Source organism: Coffea arabica, chromosome 5c, assembly GCF_036785885.1.
Source record: "Coffea arabica cultivar ET-39 chromosome 5c, Coffea Arabica ET-39 HiFi, whole genome shotgun sequence".
NCBI lineage: Eukaryota > Viridiplantae > Streptophyta > Magnoliopsida > Gentianales > Rubiaceae > Coffea > Coffea arabica.
In genome coordinates this window covers 45,151,227-45,172,641 of record NC_092319.1, presented here as the reverse complement: position 1 = coordinate 45,172,641, position 21,415 = coordinate 45,151,227, and the positions used below count along the sequence as shown (strand labels likewise).

The window sequence follows — 21,415 nt, the reverse complement described above, 5'->3', positions numbered from 1 at the left end:
CTTTTGATATGTTTAAAGTAATAGATGAGATAATTAGAAAGTACAGAGGAATAATTCTTCATCTGGTCTACAAGTACAAGTTTTTGGATAACTGTCTTATCTATTATATCTTGGCATGTATGCCTATGCTCGTCCCTAATACTTTGTGGTATTAGTATTAGTTAGGGGGGGGGGGGGTTCAAATATTAAATACACATCACAATGTGGACCATTGACAAAAGGCTCACTTGCGTGCCTAAAGTAAAATTAAGAAAATTAAGCCAAAGGGCGATCCTAGTTAACTTAACTACCTTAGTAGCCTCACTTTTTCATCCATAACATATTTTTTTTTTTTTTTTTTATAATTCCTCCCTTGCACGATACTCAACTCAACTCAACCCAACTCAACATTTTGCTGAGTTTTAATTAAGTATTTGAAAGAACAAAGGCAAAAAATTCATCGGAAATAATTTTGGTCAGGTGTGTGTGTGATTGTTGAGTAGAATGAATCCCGCGTCCAATTGGCTGATGGGGTTTGGGCATTATATTATTATTATTATTATTATCTAAAGCACGCTATATTATAGGCTGGGGAAAGAGAGAGAGGTCGTTGGAGGATGATTCGTGTCAAAGGTTGAAGAAACCATGTCCCCCGCCCCCTACCCCCACAAGGTCAATGCTAATTGGCAAATCCTCCCTTCGAGCTTCTCTCTTCCTCTTCCCCCAAATTTTCCATTTATCAAACACGTGGGCTTCACCTACACGTTAGAGGTGGCCTCCATCCCCACACTTCCCTCTATATATACTCTCTCTCTCACTCCCTTCTTTCCCCCCCTCAAGGCACACACACACTCAAATCCTCTACTACTCTTATAACCCTCTCTCTCTCAAATCTCTCTCTCTCTCAAAAACTAAAACAATTCAAAAAAAAAAAAAAAAAAAAAAACTCCCTACTACTGCCACTGGACGACGACGACTTCTACTACACTGGTAGTCCATATTGGAAAATCAATCAATCGCACCAACGCGATAAAGATAGCGAAAAACTCCCCCCCCCAAAAAAAAAAAAAAAAAAGCCAGTATGATCTCTGCTTCCACTCCTACAAATTCATATTCATGGGTTAATCCAAAATCCCCCATGCCCATGACCATGATTTTGCCTCCTTCGTCAAGAGAGATGATGGGCTTGGGTTTGGGTTGCTCTCCGAGCTCAAAAACGCTAGCATTCAGACATCCCAATACACTGCCTAACTACATTAACTGCTCCTTGCAGACAACACCGTCCATACTCCATTTCCCAAAGCAATCATCAGCAACTACCTCTTCTCCTCCTTCTTCTTCTTCTGCCAAAACTGCATATCCAGCTCTTTTTCTTCCTGGTAGCAGTGCTGCTATTGCCACCCCATCTAAAACTCCCACTGGTACTGCTACCGTGCCAACTCCGTCTCCATCAATATCGGCGTCGCCATCACCATCGCGGTCGCCATCAACCACCCCACAATGGAACGTACTACAAAGGGCAGCCGCAATGGCCTTAGATGCGGTGGAGACTGCCTTGACTGCGCGGGAATTGGAGCAGCCCCTGCCAAAAACTGCAGACCCCAGAATCCAAATTTCTGGAAACTTTGCTCCGGTACCGGAACAGCCCGTCCGGCATGCACTTCCGGTCACTGGAAAAATTCCCAATTCCATTCAGGGCGTCTACGTCCGAAACGGTGCTAATCCACTCTTTGAACCTGCCGCCGGCCACCACTTCTTCGACGGCGACGGCATGATCCACGCCCTCCAATTCCAGAACGGCTCAGCCAGCTATGCCTGCAGGTTTACGGAGACTCAGAGGCTTGCCCAGGAAAGGTCTTTAGGCCGTCCTGTTTTCCCCAAAGCCATTGGCGAGCTCCATGGCCACTCCGGCATAGCCAGGCTCATGCTTTTCTATGCTCGTGGAGTGTTTGGGCTTCTTGATCATAGCCAAGGAACGGGGGTGGCCAACGCCGGCTTGGTTTATTTCAACAACCGATTGCTCGCCATGTCTGAAGATGACTTGCCGTATCATGTTCGAATCACCCCTTCGGGGGACTTGAAAACTGTTGAGAGATACAGTTTCAATGGACAGCTCAAGTCCACCATGATAGCTCATCCAAAGCTGGACCCTGTTACTGGGGAGCTCTTTGCTCTGAGCTACGATGTAATTCAGAAGCCTTATCTGAAATACTTCAGGTTTTCGAAAGCAGGGGAGAAGTCGAAAGACATTGAAATCCCAGTTCCTGAACCAACCATGATGCACGATTTCGCCATCACTGACAACTTTGTGGTGATCCCTGATCAACAAGTCGTCTTCAAGATGTCTGAAATGATTCGTGGGGGCTCCCCGGTGGTGTATGACAAGGAGAAGGTGTCAAGATTCGGTGTACTGGATAAGTATGCTGAGGATAGTTCAGCGATCAAGTGGGTAGAAGTCCCTGACTGCTTCTGCTTTCATCTGTGGAATGCCTGGGAAGAGCCTGAAACTGATGAAATTGTGGTGATTGGATCATGTATGACTCCTCCTGACTCGATTTTCAATGAATGTGACGAGGGGTTGAAGAGTGTTTTATCTGAAATTCGGCTAAATTTGAAGACGGGCAAGTCTACCAGGAGGGCAATCATATCCAATCCTGAGGATCAAGTTAATCTGGAGGCAGGAATGGTGAACAGAAACAAGCTTGGGAGGAAGACAAGGTATGCATATCTGGCTATAGCTGAGCCATGGCCTAAAGTTTCTGGTTTTGCAAAGGTGGACCTTTTCACCGGTGAAGTGAGAAAGTTCATTTACGGAGATGAAAAATATGGTGGTGAGCCTCTGTTCCTCCCAAGAGATCCCAATTGTGAAGCTGAAGATGATGGTTACATTCTGGCATTTGTTCATGACGAGAAGGAATGGAAATCGGAGCTTAGAATTGTCAACGCCATGACATTGGAATTAGAGGCATCAGTGCAGCTGCCATCAAGAGTTCCATATGGTTTCCATGGCACTTTTATCAGTGCCAAGGACTTGGCAAGCCAGGCCTAGTTTTGGTGCAGATAGCCTGGAACTGAAAGAAACTTGTGACCTGTGTTTCCAAGTTTTAGTTCATGTAGTACGTCAAATACGAGGGAGATTTACCAGAGGGATGGCTGCAGATACGTCCCCGGAGTCTCCCTTGAGGAATCCCTTCCAGGGGGTTGTCTAATTTTGTTCTTTTATTTTTCATTTCTTTTCTTTCTTTCTCTTTCCCCTTTTCGGGGAGAGATTTAAGTTCTTGTGAGAGGTTTTGGAGGACCAGCTTGTAGCTTTTGATGTAGTTAGGGATCGAGCTCAGCTGGTTTCTGCTTTTTCTTCCACATAAAATTAGCATATGAGGGAGTATATAGTATTGTACATGCCTCATCATATATATCTATATATATCCTTCTCTGTTTACACTCTGTTTTCTTGGCTGATGTAATTAATGGACTACAGTCACTACACTATTTCCATTTTCCACCATATCTTCACCGTTAATGTTCCGCTGACATTTAAAAAAAAAAAAAAAAAAGGAATTGTGAAGTTCATCATTGCTTGTCTGAAATGTGCAAGTTTTACTTCCCAGGATCAATTCCAGGCAAATCAAATCTAGGATGTACATTGAATGAGCCAATCAGTTTTGTGCACACGAAATCAAAGAAAAGTGTATTTTGTAGGCTGCAATGATGTGCTAGTTTAAACCTTTATTCAGCAAAATAAATAAATAAATAAAAGGAAAAAAAAATGAAAGAAAGATATGGATACACGACAATTGGTCCGTTTTCCTTTCAAGATATCCCGACAAGAGGTCAACTTTCAATAGCTCTTGCAAAGTTGGAATGAAAGGAAAATTTGTTGGTTGAAACACTCACATAACGCTTCTATAAATTGATGAAAGCACCATTACCTCAAAGTGATTGAAAGTTAATCTAGTGATGCAAACGTTTGTCTTTTTTAGACTAATTGTTGTATTTTTCTTTTCTTTTCTTTTCCCTCTTTTTTTTTTTGGTGCAGATCATCTAATTTGCTTTGTGGCAACTGATGATTTGCAAATCGGCTAACCATTGGTGTGTTTAGTTAGCCAGATAACTAAAGAAGACCAACATATACCTTGCACCAATTGTTGGTTGCATTAACCATGTGTCTGCATAGAGGAAAATTGTAAGGGTGGTGTACTGTTTCGTAGATGCTCAATTTCCATATTTGAGAACTGTCATCTATCAATCTAGGGATTTGGGGCTAAAGAGAGAGGAAGCAACCGTTTGGGAGAGAGTTTTTTTTTTTGAAGGATAGTAATTGGCTGTCTATCCAATTTCTCTAATGATGTAACTTCTTTTTCTCCATGAGCTCTATTATTCATTTTTTTTTTGCCGACACCATAGCTTTCCTATTTTAGGAATATTCCTACTCTATGCTAAGGAAGAGGGGTGGGCTCAAATGGGTCAAGAAAGAATTCGGGGGGACCGAACTACCATCGGACCAAATGGAAGTTTTTGCACTCGCTGATAAAACTGAAGGAAACTGAACCACTGCAAGGCCAAACTGATGCATTTATACCCGCTAGCAAAACTTTAAAAAAATTCTGAAGAAGAATGCAGGTCAAGGGATTCAATCCCTTAGCAGGCTATCTCTAGTGGCCAACTACTCTAAAAGTAGTTGGTTATGAGCTCTATTATTCGTTTGATGGATTTGTTGGTGATGTATTGTTGGTCTGTTGAATTACTAGTGTTAACTTTTGGACAAAGGAGGACCTCGATGGTTGAATCAATCTACATCTATTGACATTAGTGACGAGTTAGTTAATACACATCTTCTCAAGATACATGACACATTTTCGAAGACCATCTCAGAACAAAATTAGACAAATGCAATTTACTTTATATATATATATATATATCAAAACATCCAGAATTCCTCTTTTTTCGGACTTCCCAACATCATTTGGAATCTACAGCCTATTTTATCTTGCTACATTGGTCTCGAGAAGACTTTCAAATATAGAAGCAATTATGCAAGAATTGCAGTGCGTGAAGTCTTGTCATTGGCTTAAGGACATTTTTTTCAATTTCGTGGTATGAACTTTAGGCAATAAGTTGCATATGCGAAATCGGAAGCAGTCAATTATACAGGCAGTCATGTGCATCAACAACAATTAGACCGTGATATTAATGTCCACTATTTAAAATATGTGCCTGAAACAATTGTCTTACGTCCGAGTCAATGCTTCACATTCATTTTTAAAGTGTACTTTTGGCCAGCAAAACATCAATCTATCCTATTTTAATCCTCCCTTCAAGAAAAGCTCCTAAAAATGTATGTGGTGAATTGGTCAGTAGCTCTCATAGATACTCGAAAAATCGAAATATGGGGGTGCTTATCTGTCTAGAATTGAGATCCTTATGGATCTTTTATTAGGTTGCTGTTTCCTTTGACGAATAGCCAATCCATTTTAAGACCATATAAGACCATATAGCAGCGGCGGAGCCAAAAAAATTATCAGTGGGGATAAAAGGGACTCTAAAAATTTTTATCCACTCTTTTTCTAGCTCTTTAAACAAAAAAATATTCATCAAAAAGTACAAATGATGCATATATTCCATGAAAAACATAAAAAGACAAACTCAAAATTATTAATGTAACAATAATTTTATCTCAAAAAGCAAACTAAATCATTTACAATTACTCACGACGAGATTTCATATTTGAATAACGGTTTACAACCTTCTCATTTTGAACTTCATGTAGTATATTTTTCTCAATGTAAGTAACTAAACATTCATTTATCCAACTGTCTTCCATTCTATTTTGTAACTGATTCTTCACTATATTCACAACTGAAAAAAAATCCTTTCTATGGTAGTTGTAGCAATAGGCAAAATAAAAACCAACTTTAGGAGCATATAAACCAATGTATACACAAAACTTCAAGGAGCACACTTGAAATTATATTAAAATTCTATGAGTACTATAGAAATTTAAGGGAGCAATGGTAGCCCGTGCCCCCAACGTAGATCCGCCCCTGCATTGCAGTTCTACAAGTTTTGTTACATGCCTTGGATATAATCACATTGGGTTTATGCATGAATTGACAAGTTTATGTTACTACTAGATTTGAAACCACTATTTTATGCATCCCTGTCTAAACGTCTTTATTGAATCTCTTGTGATGCCATAAAGGATGGAGATTGGCTCCTATAATTCTTCTCAATCATGCAAATTCTATGGTTGGGAGGCTCATGTTACATGATTAAGAATTGAAACAGGTATTGTTAGGTAAGAGTTGGAGGATTCTGGGGCCAAACTTTCTTGACTTGTATTCGCCTTTTGAAAATGAGAGACATTGGATTCTTTTAGTTTTATGGAATTTTTTTACTTGGACGAAAGCAAAGACAATTAGCAAATACTAGCCCATATTTGCAACCAATATGTATATATATGAATGAAAGTTGTCCTTCCTTTTCTTTCTTTTGATAGAAAAAAGTTTTGAGAGAATTCGATTTCAATTACCATCACGGATCAGAATATACTTTTGAGACCGTCAATCACTTATGGAGATTCTTACAAATTATCTATTAATACAATCCTCACATCAGTAATGAAATTTGAAAACGTGACCTTTTCTGAGGAAATAATAGCCGTTTTTTCATCAAATTAACCTCTTTTCCTTTTCTGGAAAGAGGGAGGATATAAAATAATGAGTTTGGAGTTTGGACTCCCAAATTTTTTCTTTGTGATTTTCAAATTGTTGGCTATTATCAGTTTCAAATTCTTTTGCCAGTTCGAACCCTTTGTTAGGCTGTCTTTTTTTTTTTTTTTTCTGAAACGATATAAATATATTGATCAAAATCATAACTATACAGTTGTAGAGCAACGGCTCCGAGAAACTTTACAAAGGTGTTAGACACCTTGAAGATTGTTCCATTCCTCATCAACACAAATGCCTACAACATAAGTACTCACAGATTTACTTATAACACCTCATCAAAGGTGTTAGGCTGTCATTTATCTATTTATTAATTATCTTATTGACATTTCATGCTCAAAATGCAAACGATCGAGGCTCAATCCCCCCCCTCCCCCACCTTGTGCTACTACTCTTTTCACGTCCTGAAATAGCGGAATAAAAAAAATGACGTTTATAGGTTAATGCTAACTTCTTCATAATTTTGTTTTTAATTGTGGAGAAGTGCCATGAATTACTAATTTTTTTTTTATATTTATACTCCAAAAACAAAATTTTGTTTTGCTATTTTAATTAGTGCCCTGACCTAAAAGGTGGGCGGCACAAATTGTAAAGTGGTTTCAATATGTTTTTCGGAAAGTGAAAAGTTTGTTGACATGAAATTCAGGAGGGACTGCAAGGACAACAAATTGAGAGACGGCCATGGGAAAGAAACAAAGCGATAGCTGCCTTTTGACAACATCATGTGCCCTAGTTTTCTTCTGGTCATCCTCGCTCCTATAAAAATGTTGGCTGATACTTTTATGTCTCATTGTCTCATTGTAGACTGTGTTCTAAAAACGTTTACTAACGTGAAACAGATAAAAGGGTATCCTAATTTTTCATCTCAAATAAAATGAAGTGGTTGTAAATACACTGATGATCCTCCATTTCTAATTTTGTTTAATTTACAACACATTGGCGGAGCCAAGAATATAATTCATGAAAGGGGAGCGACTCGTAAATGTCGAACATAAATATTTTTAAGTTTCAAAGAGAGTAGATATTGAATTTTTGTGCAAGGCAAAAGTGAAAGGAGGACAATATATAATACTAGTAGATCAAGATTTTCAAAGGATGAGAAAACCAAGAACAATTCCCCAAATTGGTTTTTCGTGTTCACACACACACACATATATATATATATATATATATATATATATATATATTTATATATATTTAATTTGCTCAAGAAATTAACAAGATGCCTTTTTTTCAACTTTATAGTTTTGTTGTGTTTGAGAAAATCCAGTATGAACAAAATTTGGCTTAGAAATTCGTGGTTCGCGTTTTGCACCGACCATCTGGAAAACTCTGCATCGCTTTCTATTCTTGCTATGGACAGTATCAGTTGCGATTATTGACACTGAATCTTTGCTTTTGAATACTATGATCAAGGCCTTCACTTCTAAGATGCGAAACAGACAAAGCCCTTTTGATTATCACTTATGTGTCACAAGTCTCATTGGTCATATGAACCACTTTAGCCGTCAAATGTTGGAAATTTCATGGAAACTATGAAATTTCCAGCCACTTTATGTTGTCCAATGCCATACCAAATACTTGTCAAGGAAGCTTCATTGGTGGCTACTTTGTTTGCACATTAAATCAAGACTCAAAATTGGAAATTTTCATATTATTATTTAATAGTATTTTAGTCAAATTAGAATTTTGTAATTTTATTAGAGTTAATTTATGATAAATTATTATTTAAGAATTAGTATCTTATCAGGAAAATTTTCTTATAGTTGTAAGACTTGTTTATCAAGTTATTTAGTCTAGAAATAGGGAGTCATATTATTATATTTAGTTGAGAAATTATTGTGTTTAGTTGAGAAGAGTAAAAGAATTGAGAGTTTTGTGATTAATGATATATTGTTGGTATTATTCCTCTTCTCCTATACATATTTTTATGTGTATAAATTTCATCCCTTTATACATTGTTTCTATGAAATATATCTCCTATAACCAGGGGCGGAGCCAGAAAAAAATTTTAGTGGGAGCAAAAATAACACTAAAATTTTTTATTTATTATTTTTCTAATTTTTTAAGCAAAAAAAAAAAAAAAGTCTCATGCATAAAATCACCATTTCACAAGTTAAAATATTTATCAAATAACCCATTTATTAGTTATTACATTAACTAATCAATTTTTAAATTTCTTTAAAACAGTAATAGTCTCGTGCTCTAGAAATATATTTGCAAACAAATTTAAAATAATAATAATAAGAAGTAATTGTTTAGAACCTGATTTTGATGGTCTCCTAAAGTTGGTGAAAAGAGCTGCAAAATGTGACGGATCCAAGTCCTAGAAAATCAATTGATTCTGGTGCAATCTCTAAATAGGATGAAGTGATCAAAAGAAAGAGTAACAAGCTTTGGTTGTGGAAAAAAAATGGCTCTCCTATATATGTTGGGAGTGGGGACAACCGAGAGCCAAATGAAAAAAGGGAAATTGGAGAGTGAGGACAAAGGAAGTAAATGATAATTGGATGAAGTGATAAAAATAAAAAGTAGTTGGCTTGGGTGTGGAAGAAGAAGAGCCGGTTATGAAAAGAAATGGGGGACCACAGGAGTAAAGGGAACTTGGGGAGTGAGAACCAAAAGGAATGATTGATATAATTGGTACTTGGCCCTATTGATGGGAAAATGGGAACTAAAGGAGGAAAGTGAATGATATAAATTTTGTGACCCATTCTTTCATATTTTTTCTAAAACAAATTTTGAGGGCACTTTTAAAATTATGTCAAAATTATAGATATATTATAGGAATTTGAGGGAGGCAGTGGGGGCCCGTGCCCCCACTTTAAATCCGCCCCTGCCTATAACTTATATATGTTTTGGTGAATTTTTGGGGTTCTACATCTGGTATCAGAGTCCTAGATTTAAAAAATTAATCTTGATATCAAATCCCTATATTCAAGAAATTAATCCTGGAGTGCCTGTAAACATTAAAGGATTGACCTGATTACGAGGGTTAATTGTGGATATTTTCTGCTATTGGAATTAGAGCATAAAAATTGTTGTAAAAAAATTAGTTGATCGAGTTACACTACAAGATTGGTCGTGGAGTGTCTAATTTATGAGTATTGGACCATAAGATTAGTTCGAAAATTGTCAGATTGATTGTGGATGTTACGACAGAAATCGGTGAAGAATCATTGAATTGTGATTATGAAAACTACAAAGTGAATTGCCAATAAATTGACATCAAATTGGGCAACAAAAAACAGTCTATGCAAGATAAATCTGTCCAGGTGCATGGAATATTGTAGTAGCAAAAATTAAGGGAGTCTGATCCAAGAGAGAATTTGATGTAAAGGAGCAATGTTGACATATTAAATCAAGATTCAAAATTAGAAATTTTCATATTATTATTTAGTAGTGTTTTAGTCAAGTTAGGGTTTTAATAAGTTTATTAGAGTCTAAATTATGGTAATTTTATCGTTTAGAAATTAGTATCTTATCAAGAAATTTCTTGTGGTTGTAGGACTTGTTTAAGGAATCATCTAGCTAGTTTGTAAGTAGGGAGTAATATTATTGTGTTTAACTGAGAAGAGTGAAAGATTGAGAGTCCTGTGATTACGCGTGATTAATGATATATTATTGGTATTATTTCTTTCTCCACACATATTTTTATGTGTGCAAATTGCTTCCCTATATAGTTTTATGGGGTTTGTTTGGATAGTAAATTATCCTAAATAATATTTCACTTGCATCATAAACACATTTTTCAACAAATTTTTTTTATATTTTCAACCACCTTTTTATCTCACATACATCACGTCACAAAAAGTGTTATAGTAATTATTCCAAATAATACTCTATCCAAACAAAATTGTTTCTATAAATATATCTCCTATACCTTATATATTTTTTGGTGAATTTTTGGGTTCTACATACTTTGAAGTATATCGACTGATAAACTTTTTTTTTTTTGGTTGCACCTACAACCTAAAACTAGGTCAAAGCTTGTCCAAAAGTGTTAGAATTGCAGATAGTAATTATTTTTTTTAAAAAAAAAAAGCAGTATTGAGAAATATTTGCTTTTAGGAGAGAAATAGGACGGCTCATAACCTTTAATTCCTACGAATATCAATTACCACTGCAAATATTAAAGAGTAGTATATGCACTGAAATAAATAAGGACAGACTCACTAAAGGGAGGAAAAGCGCAGAGCAAAATTGGAAATTGGGTTTTGCATTAATCATTTCTAGGCTTTATCGGGCGCTTGCCGCAATTTGACCAAAGACTGTGGTCAGGGTCAGCCAGGTCCCAAATTCCATTTTTTTTTAATCCATTTTTTTAATTCTTTCAATTTTTGTTTGAACAGGATCATATCCAATCACAATCATTCCCAGACAAAACTTGTCATGGCCTACAAGTCACTCCACCGACCATTTGTACCGCAATAGACCTACCGAAGCTTCACTCACGCAACGTTGTGGTACGAGTTAGGAAATTTCTGACTATTGCTCTTCTTTTTCCCTTTTCCTTTTTTTTTTATTTGAATTTTACTTATGAATAATACATCTATTTCATTTGCCCCTCGTTTCCTCTCCATCATTGATGAAGCATTCAAGAAACCGATTACCCTATGTGCTAAGGCCTTCAATTTGCAAACACGAGTAGAAAACACACTACTAAATAGGGAAAATATATAATTAAAGTGTGTCTGGATAGAAGCTTGTTTGGGATAAATTTTTTTTTATATAAAAAAATATTATAATATTTTTTCGATTTGATATATTTATGAAACAGACAGGTACATAATTTGACATCCTAACACGCTCTCTGTTAGTTATTTAGTTAGTTAGATGCTAGGATTGAGCTGAAAACTCTAATTAATTATCATCAATAATTTGTTTTCCATTCTTTTGATAAATATGCATTAAAGAATGGACGGCAATTGACGGCAATTGACACTAGAAAAAGAAAAACTTCACAGAATTAGTGATGTGACTGTGATCAATGATGATTTTGATTTGATTCTGTGTAGAGAAAAGTCCCTCCCTCCATCTTTTTTTTTTTTTGTTAATTTAAAAGGTTGATGTTTGTGCCATTGCAGACAGGCAACCCCTCTTGGGCTGCCACATGTATTGCAGCATCTGGTCAAAGCCTTAAATGCAAGCGTAGGCGGCCGCATGCCTTTATCCCCACAAGAACGATGATGTTAGAAGGAAAAGAAATTGAATAGTTCCGCGAGATTAACCGCCTGCCTAAGGGTTTTTTTTTTTTTTAAGTATTGACTCCTCAAAACAGTAGTGAGATTGGATGTATAAATGTCTGCAAAATCCAAGGAAAACTAAATAGGTGAAAGTTGAGGCCATCATATTCATATCTGTGGAGAACGAGAGAGGCACTGGAAGAAGAAGAAAAAGTAATTTATAGTACATCACTAATTAAAATAGAAAGCCTGGGAAGGAAAGGAAAGATGGCGTCCTTTTGGCATCAGTAGAAGATTAATAGTACTATATGGCAACCCTATTCAGGCAGGACCATGACACACAACCGTTTCCCCATATGGTAAATCCATTTTTTCTTCTTGAAAAGTAGAGTGTTAGGTTAGATACTTGGATCGCTACTCGAACGAAGTCTGCTACGGCAATGCAGTAGGACTTATTTTATGTTTGAATCTTGATATCCGATCAACTTGCCGACATCACAAGCCAATTCCTACATTAGCTTCTTCTTCTTCTAAGAGCTTCCAATCAAAAGTGTCGAATGATTGATCGACAATATGGAAGATTAAGAGCTGGCCAACTTATAATTCTTGTGGTTTCTGTGGAGTCAAAGCACACGCAGCTGACTAGAAAAATTGCATGGATCCTGTCAGGACTCAAACATTACCTCATCAAGTTTCAACTTTTCAAAAAGTTCTTTCTTTTCAAGTTTCCCTGGCCTTCCTTGGCAATCACCAATTGGATTTGGAATATCTATCTACTCACAATCTTGTGTTGATTGGTCCTAATCAACGAACGCGTCTTTCATTCATTCATTCTTTTTTTTTTTTTTTTTTTTTTTGGCCTTCTCCACTTAAAAGATACTGTAGTACATAAGCTATAATTAATAAGCTCTTCTAAGGATGCCCTCCAAGGTTAATACATCTAATGGCATTATAACAGTTGAAGATTGAATAATGCATATATATTATATAGTTAGAGGGAAAAAATATATATATTATAACCCCCATTCTATTTACTATATGTGGATGGTACTGCAGAGGCAGGTGTCAATAGATCCCTGCTAGATGCCCAAATGCCTGGAGACTTCATCGTATGATTGCTTTAAAGGCCACGCGTCATTGCTCCTATATATATATACATATATTTGATGGTGTACATTAAACAAATAAAATACAAAAAAAAAAAAAGAGGAATAGAATATTCCATCCCACATTATCACCTGGCTTCTAGAACCTATGGAGAATGACGAATAACATGATGCATACTTTCCATATATGAAAAAGAAATAGACATGCATTTAGCTTAACATGATCTAGGGAAACTAACCCCATAATTCTTAAGTCTTAGTTCATAACTACACGTACGATCTGCAGATTTCTTCCTTCCTTCAATAAACCAAACACACATGGGATCACTTGTGACTGCCGATCCTGTGAGGTTACTGAGGACTATAAATTAGTAGTAGTTCTTTGTTGGTGATGTGGTGATGATATATATCTAGTACCAAACTAGCTAGCTTGTTCAGTCCTCAAAGAAATGCTGTTGTTATGATGTTTAGTACCAAACGTGTCGAGTTTTTTTTTTTTTTTTTTCAGTTGAATTTTGTGTGGCTAATGAATTGGCCACAACTCATTGCCTTTTTCGAGGTTTTTAGCTTCATTAATTAAGTGGATTCCTTGTAGGTGTGCATTAATTGGGGGAAGCTAGTGAAACCATTAGCAACCTGCTTGACAGTCGAATCAAACATTGGTCAGAAGGGTTCAATCATGGTTAATTATTTAATTATAAGCTCGTCAAAAGATAATTAAACATATCAGGACAGCACTCAACTGCAGTTGATTTTAGCTAGCTAGTTGCATCCCAAACTTCAGCAGGGTCTTTGTATAATCTTAGTCTTAGTTGTTCATGTGTATATAACTAGCTAATATGTTAATCTATCTGAGCTCTCTCTCTCTCTCTCTCTGTTTTTTTTTTTAAAGTTCTTTACAGGGATTAATCCCTATTGGTCCAATGATTAGCAGAGAACAAGGATTAAATTAGAGCAGGAAATAAACACTTGGTCTAGCTCGAGCCACCTTATTGAAAGTTGTAACCAGCAACTCCATACACAGGCAAAAAGAAAAAATAAAATAAAAGGTTGCAATCAATGAGCCCCTTTCGATCGATGTCTCAAAAAGTCATGAATCAAACATTAACCGCATATATGCAAGGCAGAAATGTGTGCTGCTGCTCCATACTAGTCAACTGATGAGGTTCAAATTTCAGGGATTTTGTCACAGAAATATCTGCCTCTAGAATCCGTGGAATAGCATAAATCATGCGAAACCAGGAGAACATGGCCATAGCAAAACATACAGATATAATATATAGAATGATGTGATGTGAGCATTTAGGAACAATAGCAATTTTGAGAAACATCTCCATGTTCCTACTCTTCTTAGCTGTTAACCAATAAACAAGAGAAATGGTGACAGTAACATAATTAAGCTAGGGTACGTACAGGAAACGTGTGTCTATATTGGTGATAGCGCATGGAAAACCCTCCTGTGCTGAAACACGGAAAGTTTCTTTCCATGGAATTTCGGACCATATATATATATGTATATTACTAATTATTAAGATCATTCTCATCGTTCTTTGTCAAAGTCCCTCGAGAGTTCTCTGTTGGAAACTAGCAGGGTAGGGGTCAAGAAGAAAATCTCGAGTACATCGTCTTTGGCTTTTAAATCTCGAGTACAAGGGCTGGCTATTGCTAGTAGCATGGACATTCGCATAGATGATAGAAACATCTACTGCGTGAACAAACCTCATATGGCTGTCTATTTTCTCTTGCACTTTATTGTTTGTTAAGAAGATAAGAGTGCTGCTAATGTGTGTGGGGTTGTGATGTCTATTTTCTCTCGATCACATTCTCATTATTTAGGGGAAAAAGATGTTCTTGACAGATATTTATAAGCCCTTAATTATTGAATTCTTCAAGCAGAATCCATGGAGGGTACCCTCCACTTTAAGAAGAAGAAGAAGAGGAGAAAAAGAAACACTAGTGTTGATTGGGCGATGCCGAGGATGGACGGGTGGAAAGTGTAATGTTGATGCTCTAACTAAAAAATCCACAATTATAGAATCTAAAATGGACCACAATCCAGCTTTTGTTTTCGGTGAAAAGCACTGAGAAATCGAATAGTTTAAAGGGGGTTAGAAAAAAAAAAAAAAAAAAAAACCACCCAATATTGTAAAATGGACCAGCTACGTTGTTGATCCATCCAATTTCATCTTCAGCCGAAACAATTGAGAGAACTTTATTTTGTCGACGCAGAAGAAAGAAAGAAAGAAAGAAAGAAAACGTGGCCATGGGATAGGAACCGGTCCCCATGAAACAAATGGTGACGTGGAATTTCAACCAGAAGTTTCCATCACATCTGCTCGTCTTTTTTCTTTGCAATCATTATTATTCAGCTTCACCAATCACAAACAGATCAATTTCGCCAACAAATGTTACATTTAGGCCATTTGATCTCTCAATTATCTTTTTTGTACATTCAGGCCACGTTTAGATTCCCATATAAATTCAACAGAGAATAGATGGTGGTGAAATTGCTGGCAAAGAAATGTCATTATTTGTTCTTTTCATGTCATTTTTTCCCTGTAAATTTTTGGGGAGATGGAGACGAATCTAGTCCAAAGCATGAACCATGATAGGGAAATTATTATTATGTGAAATTTGTTCCTCATAGACTCTGTTGACATCAGTGTATGCCTCACCCACATGATCTTGCCCACATTACATTAGATTTGACCACCAACATTCAAGTCATTCACAGCCCCCAAAGGACCAAAACCCCACCCCCCCCCCCCCCCCCCCCAAAAAATCATCTACCTTAACTAACATAAAATAAATAGGGAGCACTGGTTGCAGAATGAATCAATCTCAACGACAATATCAAAATTATGGGAGGGATGGTGTTTGGCATGCAAAATTATTGCTTGCTGTAACGTGGCATCTCACAGGGCCAGAAATATGGATGTGTCTGGTAATATATCGTACCAGTGATGAATAGCTGCAAAAAAAAAAAAAAGAATTGGTAGGATACAACAAGACTGAATGAAGATTAGCCACAAAAAAAAAAAAAAAGAGAGAGAAGAGGACAATTCTACCTTGCTTCTTATTAGTTGTTGTACCTAAAAGTTCAATCTTAGATTCTAGCACAACAGTCCACGTCTCAAGCATATATTTCCAGCCTAGCAAAATCAGTCAATAGAGACATTTTTGTACGTTCCACATGGGAAGATATGAGGCCAACTTGACCAGGGAAAGGTAAATGTTTGAGAACCTTTTTGCTGTCTAAAACGTCTGATTAGCCAAATCGACAGTGCGTATGTAACAAGCTCTTGCTGAATGTAATCACAATGATTAATGGAGGGGCACCGATTGTGAGGATCAGATTTTCAAGCTGATCTCTTGATGGCAACCATATACTGAAAAAGAAAGTGACATTTTATCAAACAGTACCCTTCGGTTGTTCAAAGGTCATATGTAGTGAGTACCATCTCATTGAAATTATTCTGGTGAGGGGAATTTTCAGCTTGCTTTCTTTCAACTTGCTGACAAATGATGAAGATTTTTCACTTTTCTCCTTCGAATTGAGATGCCGGAGAAGGGAAATTAAGGAAAGAAATTTTGTGATTTCAATTGCAGACAAGTATGTACAGAAAACACTAATGTCTGACATTACATATGTTCCTTACATGTATTTCCATACATAATCGGAAGAAGAGAATAACATTTTCAGCAAGAAACTTGCAGCAGAACATTATTGAATTGGATAACTCATCTCAAGCATGAAAATTATCACAACGAATTCTGCACTAGATTTTAATCAGAGCTACTACAAATCACAAAATTCAACAAACTGTTCTTTTAAAAAGTAAGGATTTTTTTTTTTTTTGGAAAAAAAAGGTGGTGGAAAAGGCCAACCTGAAATAAGAGTAACCACCACAGGGCCTGGGTCCATTCTTGTGCATATCCTGGCTTCCTCATTGTTTCGAGTGACATCGTGTGTGGCTAAGGTTTATTTTACAAACGAAAGCAGGAGGTGAGGCTAACACTAACTAGAAACATTATTGTGTCAAAGAACAGTGCAACAATCTTCCAGAAATTGCTTGACATCAAAGAAAAGGCACAATCATCATGCAATGACAACTTATCTACAGTCATTAACTTCAGACGAATAAAGCCAGGCATCAAATTTCAACTACTAGAAATGGTAAACTTTGCAAAAAATCTAAAGCTCTTATTATCTGATGACCAAGTGCCAATTTTCTGTTCAACAATTTGTTATAGAAACAGAAATCCTATATAACTACGGTTACATTTCTTTAAGTGACCAGGACAGAAGGAGAAAATTATGAGCGAGAGGGTGCCATTAGGCTGATGATTTCGGGCCACTAAATGTACAACCTTCCTATATTATCACAATCAAATTCAAGCTCCGTCATAAATGGTGTTATGAACTGAGCTCTGTTTCTTAAGAACGAACGTTAAACCAACAACAAGCACTCACCAAGCGTTCAAGAGCATAAAGCATAAAACTCAATCAGAACATATGCAGGTTACTTTCTGGTTGAACATGCTTGAGTGAAAAATTTGTCTGAGAACAGATGTCATCACAATACTCACTTTCTTTGCAATTTTGATACCCAACAAAAAGCCACTAGCCCAAAACTGGAACTGACTAAAACAGTAAAAAGAAAATAATATTCAGTTACAAAGTAAATAAAGAAATCAATGCCATCAAGGACTGGATATTTTGTATGAAGGAAGACCTTAGTTGCAACTAATCCCGCCATTGCTGTGGCAGATGCTACTGGCAGAGCTGCTCAACAGCAGCCACAATCTGTGGCGGTTGAACCACGGTCCATTCCTCCAATGTACCGGCATAAGGAGTTGGAACATCCTGGGAGGACAGGCAAATAATTTGTGCATCCAAATAATCATGGAAATTCTCATTTATTGCAGCTGTCAAGCTGGCTCCAATACCACCTGTCCGCATGCATTCCTCAACTATAAGCACGCGATGAGTTTTCTTCACAGAGTTTCCAATGGTGTAAAGATCAAATGGTTTCAAGGATCTAATATCAATGACCTCAGGATCATATCCTTTGTTGACCAGTGTTTTAACAGCTTGCATTACATGGTACCTCATCCGCGAATAGGTTAGTATTGTTACATGCTCACCAGGCCTTACCATCTCTGCCTCTTCCAGATTGAGTACATATTCTTCATCAGGAATTCTTTCCTTGAGGTTGTAGAGAAGCACATGCTCGAACAGAACCACCGGATTCTCACTACGAATGGCAGCCTTCATAAGCCCCTTTGCATTGTAAGGGGTTGAGCAAGCAACCAGCTGGATTCCAGGAATTGACTGAAAGTAAGACTCAAGCCTTTGAGAGTGCTCTGCCCCAAGTTGGCGCCCTACGCCTCCGGGCCCCCGTATCACAGCTGGAATGGTGAATTGACCACCAGATGTGTAGTGAAGCATGCCACAATTGTCAGATATCTGGTTGAAAGCCAACAGTAGAAATCCCATATTCATGCCCTCTATGACTGGTCTTAGGCCAGTCATTGCAGCCCCAATACCCATGCCTGTGAAAGAGTTTTCAGCTATGGGTGTGTCAAGCACCCTTAAATCTCCAAATTTAGGTGCAAGACCTTTAGTGACCTTGTATGAGCCACCATAGTGACCTACATCTTCACCAATGACACAAACTCGAGGATCTCTTTCCATTTCTTCCTCCAGTCCTTCTCTAAGGGCTTCAAATAGCAGCAATTCATGCCTAATATTATTTGTGGAAGGGGGAGTTTATTATCACATATGACAAAAAGAATAGCTTAAAGAAACTAATTTAACATTAGATACAATGGTAAAGGAACTACTTTAACATCACTTCACTTATAACAAAGTAGATGCAATGTTAGATCTCGCCAAACAATTCATCTGATGGTGCACAAATGAATTGCTTGATCTCAAGTCCTTGCAATACAAGTCACTATAAAAAAGTGACTCCCTCAAAGAAGCCTCCCAAAAACAAAGTTAATTTGACCTGTTCTGACACATGAAATCAGTAAAAGTTTTACTTTCTTCAATTTCTATGGTGTACGATTGTATAAATAGTAAAACACGATGGTCTCAGCTCAAGAATGCATGTCTAATAGATTGACTGCATTAGACATATTTGAAATAGAAAGGAAATTTAACTGCATTCACTATTGCCATTTTCCAGTGAACACATCTACAACACATCTCTTATTTTGGTATAGGTTCATCCTCAATTTGTGACTTGTACATGTAAAACACCTCCTTTCTGAAATTCCACAATTTTTAGTACACTTCACCCTCTTCTACGTAAAACGATAAACAACAAAGAAACAATCTAATCCTAATCTCCCTGATATTCAAGATTATAAGGCTTAACAATTTCATACACAAGCTATCCTTGTAATTGTCCTTTTAATAAAAGTCATGTGCTTTAGCTTGTGAGTTCGTTACGTTTTCAGACTAATTTCATAACATAAAAACACAAAGACTCCAAAGGCAGAAACCTAGGGATAAAGGACCACTGGTCGGCTTTAAACTTGGGAGATACTTTATTCTACACAAGTGATGAAATAAATGTTACAATTTAAATTGGTACAAAAAAAAAATCATATCACAGTTTGCTGAAAAGGGAAAAGAAAGGTGAACATCCGCACACCCTCCCCCTGCACAAATGCACCCACACATACTAGCGAAATCCATGTCAAACAAATATCAACACTCTTGAAAGTTCGTCAAAAGAACAGAAAGCTTTCCTATAAGTTGTATGTTATTGTAAATTCAAAAGCATGCACCTCTTTACTGTCCCTCGAATAATAAGTTGAAAATGTATATTTCCGGAATTTATGAATGTAGCTGCAGCTGCAGCAGTAAGAAAAGATATTACGTATATTCTCGTTTGGAGGCAGGTGAGATTTTAAGGTCCATCACTGACAGTTACCAGAAAGGAATGCTGTGATAAAAGTCCCCCAAGGTCCCAAATACAGCTATATTTGTAAGAAACCGAGATATTTTATGCCATAAGTGGGATTTTCTTTTAAACAAAAAAAAAAGGAACAAAAGAATTCCGAATTCAAGGCAAACTTTATAAGGAAACGTAGATAACTCAATTGATGGATTAACCAGTAGAAATAGGCTACAGAGATAGAGCAAGAGTCAACCACAACAACAATTGCAACACTCAATTTCTGTAGAATAGAAGTTCAGAACCATGTCAAAACGAACTAAACAAGTGGGAAAACAACAAATATAATGGTTGAACTAGAAAATATGAACATTCAATGAATAAACATAAAAAAGAAAAAAGAAAATACCCAGGTTTCGAAGCACCCGAAGCAGCAGCATTCTCACCCTTTGTCTGATCACATAGCAATAAAAGATAAATATGTATGTCTAGTATTAAAATTAACAGGAATAAGCAGTTGATATTCTACAAGGTAATGGTGCACTCACTGCAACTGCTTTAGCAATTAATTTTCCTGCTCTGTAGCTTTCATGTAATGAGCTCAAATTCGACCTGGCCTCAGATCTAATCACTGCAGAACAGCGCAAAATTAATAAAAAACAAAGAGGAAACAGCTCAACAATTAATGCTCGTTCGAAACCCGTTTTCACATTGATAAAAAATGCAACCTTGAAACAATGGATCATGGACTCAACTCATGACCTAAACTGAAAAGGCTAAAATTTGCGACATTGGCCTAATTAGGTTACCAACCCATTACTCAAAATCCAATCTTGTTAACATTTTTCCAATTCCCTTCTCATTTCATCATTTTTCTGAAGAAAAGAGACTAAAGAAAAAAAAAAACTAATAAAGAACAAAGAATAAAAGGAAAGAAACAAACTTGGGAGTGAATGCAGCGAGGAAACAGCAAATTTATTAGATTGATGGTCAGGGAAGACCCCTCCTGAAGCTACTGGTGATGCAACTCCAATTGTGTGCAACATGGCCGCCATTGTCCACTTTTATTCGTCTCTGTCTGCAGAGATTTTAATCAATTGGAAAGGAAATGCCAATAACGATGGGTGGGCAGATAGAAAAAACGGTGGGGAGTAGATGAGAAAATTTATACAAGTAAAAATAAAAAATGAGGCAGAGAGCCGGGGCGGAGATACTGAGAAAAGGGCGGCGATCCAATTGAGGTGAATTAAAGAGAATGAAAAGAAAAGGTGGCAATATGGGGGCGATGAAAACAAGGAATGTAGCTGTCTCTGACTGCGCCTCCAGTTAAACTTTGGTTCTATTTGTATGAAAACGTGATGCATCGACTTTCCTCTATTTGTATGAAAGCGTGATCTATCTGTTTGGACAGGGGACTTTCTGCATTGCCATGCCAACCAACTCTACCCAAATTAATGGCCAAGGGAGTTTTCTTCAAAATCTCCAATATGGAAATTGCATTTTCCCTT

At 36.9% G+C, this 21,415-nt stretch overlaps 2 protein-coding genes across 2 annotated transcripts; one reads left to right on the top strand and one right to left on the bottom strand.

The window, feature by feature from the left end:
- Positions 1-810: 810 nt before the first annotated feature.
- On the top strand, positions 811-3,418 carry LOC113689681 (9-cis-epoxycarotenoid dioxygenase NCED1, chloroplastic). Its single transcript, XM_027207417.2, has one exon. The coding sequence runs from the start codon at positions 1,061-1,063 to the stop codon at positions 3,026-3,028; it is 1,968 nt and encodes a 655-aa protein (XP_027063218.2). The 5' UTR covers positions 811-1,060; the 3' UTR covers positions 3,029-3,418.
- A 14,152-nt stretch (positions 3,419-17,570) lies between these two features.
- LOC140007814 (pyruvate dehydrogenase E1 component subunit beta-3, chloroplastic-like) lies at positions 17,571-21,217 on the bottom strand. Its single transcript, XM_072051187.1, has 4 exons — positions 20,851-21,217; positions 20,456-20,538; positions 20,317-20,360; positions 17,571-18,743 (listed from the first exon to the last, which is right to left on the bottom strand). The coding sequence occupies exons 1-4, from the start codon at positions 20,960-20,962 to the stop codon at positions 17,771-17,773; spliced, it is 1,212 nt and encodes a 403-aa protein (XP_071907288.1). The 5' UTR covers positions 20,963-21,217; the 3' UTR covers positions 17,571-17,770.
- Positions 21,218-21,415: the final 198 nt, after the last annotated feature.